Raw genomic sequence first — 2,334 nt, forward strand, 5'->3', positions numbered from 1 at the left:
GGGGGGGGGAGGGACAGGAAAACTGAAAACTAACAAAGCAGTTGTGATTTCCCTTCATGTGTATGTCAGCCATCGAAGATTGGATAAACAGCAGTAATCCCTCGAAATTTACCTTCTTATTTATATTACGAGAATTTACATACCGGCACTACTCTTTTTAACTTCAAGAAGCTAGTATTTTGACCTTTTCGAGATATTTTCTCCTGAAGCATTCGTGGAATTTGAGGCAGAGGAAACAAGGAGATTAAAAATTTACTTGTGAAATGCATATAGGCTGCTTGGGAGATTATACATTGCAATTTTTGCTACATAGATAATGTTGCACTAATAGCATTGTCTGTGCATACGTCAAGCAGAAGGTATGTCAAGTACAAATCACATCTTCTGTTCTGTGTATTTGTTCTTCGGGGAATAAAATATATGCAAAGCAAAAATACAAAGGGAAAACAAGTTTACAATAGAAGCAAAAGAACGATAAAGGAAGATGTATCGATAGCGGAATGGAGGATTGGAGAGAGGAGAGAAAACGAGAAAGGAATACAGAGCGACAGGGGACGGAGGAATTGAGACGAGTATGAGAAAGAAAGATGGAATTTATTAGAAGAAGATACACGAAAAACCTGGGCAGATAACTCAGCGATCTTGGAAAGCGAGGACAACACGAAAACAACACAGCATGGGAAGGTAGAGCGTACCAGGAAGCGTTCGTTCGTGACGCTCCCAGCGATAATCAAAGCCATACACACCACAATAAATAAACCTGACTGTAATAAACGGCAACAATACAGAGCTGGAGTCAAAGCGTTTGATTTAACGCGGAGACATGATACGCCTGACCTTCACTCCAAAAATACCCCACAGATGTAATCGTAATTGTCTTCGGCCGGATTCCCCGAGCAGGCGAATCAGGTGTCCATTCGTCGCACAGAGCTACCTTTTGGTATATCGTTTGGCGAGGAACGTTGATGAACCTTAATCGAATCATTCAGAAAGGGTAGGATAGCGATTTATTTGTGCAACTGTAATTCGGAAAGGTAACTCGGTGCTTAACGAAGTTTTGCCTCACCCTTGCTGGCTTTTCAATACCGAGTTCGGAAATAATGGACCCCAAAAATGGTACAAAGAAGTTATATAAACAATGGATTATATGTAACTATATAAAAACCCACTTGCACTTGGACTAGTGATTGAACAACACTTACGTACATCACAAGCAACAAATTTAAAGCGACTGCCTTGGCCAGTTCTTCCTCAACTACAGAATCGTCCATAGTCTAACCTGTTAACACCGGGACGCCCAGCTATTTTTACACCACAATTTCCTTTTCTCTTCTCCAGTAACCAGTTACACTTTCCGAGCATTTGTTTTCTGAAATGTCAATTCGCGAAGACTGGCAGAAAAAAAGAACCCCGCAGTCCTTCAATCGAGTGAAAAACTGTGACCTGTAAGCCGCCTTATCCCTCTCCACTATCCCCGCATCTCCATCACAAATATGCTGGCCTCAATAGTCCTCGCTCTTAATTGGCCATGCTCCCACTCACGTAAGCAACACAACATTGACGACAACGCGGACCCATATTATTCAAAAATAGGAAAAGAAAAGCTACCACTCGAAACGCTAAACATAACTGAAGTGTCCTCTTTCGGTAAGCGGGGTGACGTCGGATGCAAGGAAAACTACGCCTTCATTCACTCTGAAGGCTCTGTTTGAAATGTCGGACGGGTGTTGTTGCACGGGAAATGCCAAGGATGAAGGAATATTTTGATAATCGGCGTCCCCAGGAGAAATCTGGTTCGTCAAGGTTAATGACAAGGGTCAAACCGCATTAGTCTAACCGCACCGGCGTGTATACAATTCTCGGATGACCACAGGGAGGAAACTGCGCCTTAAAAAAAGTAATGGTTTGCGTCCTCGTGTGACACACAGAACTGAGTGAAGGTCAGTGTCAAGCGTGGTGTGTGGGTGAGTGAAGTGAAGTGATGAAGTTGAATAAAAAGAGAGATAAGTTGAAACTCGGGTGTGACCGGGAAAAAAAGGGAGGGGTAGTGTAATAGTAGGATGAGAAATAAAGACTTTACGCCACTCCTTTGAATAGATACAACGAATTAGAATTAATTCTGTAGTAGCTTTAAGAGAGTGCATAGATAGACATATTTTTTAATCAAGTACTCTGTGTCCGTACCAAGACGGAACGGTAGCACAAATGTACTAATCCGCCAAAGTTTGACAATATCTAGCTTAACCTTCAACTCCAACCTGAATAGCTCTTCTGGGTTTGCAGTTTATCAAGATCCTACCCCCCCCCCCCCCCCAGGCCTACTGGGGAACGGAA

The 2,334-nt window shown here is 42.7% G+C and overlaps 1 protein-coding gene across 1 annotated transcript in view; it reads right to left on the minus strand.

Moving 5' to 3' along the window:
- The window catches only part of LOC101855084 (fibroblast growth factor 8), a gene marked incomplete in the record, with an annotated part of 60,246 nt that extends 58,709 nt beyond the window's left edge, over positions 1-1,537 (minus strand). The window contains 1 exon segment of the mRNA XM_005093419.3: positions 1,207-1,537. Within this exon segment, the coding sequence (XP_005093476.2) occupies positions 1,207-1,271 (65 nt within the window).
- Between the last annotated feature and the right edge of the window lie 797 nt (positions 1,538-2,334).

Source organism: Aplysia californica, unplaced genomic scaffold (assembly GCF_000002075.1).
Source record: "Aplysia californica isolate F4 #8 unplaced genomic scaffold, AplCal3.0 scaffold00063, whole genome shotgun sequence".
In the NCBI taxonomy this organism is placed as follows: domain Eukaryota; kingdom Metazoa; phylum Mollusca; class Gastropoda; order Aplysiida; family Aplysiidae; genus Aplysia; species Aplysia californica.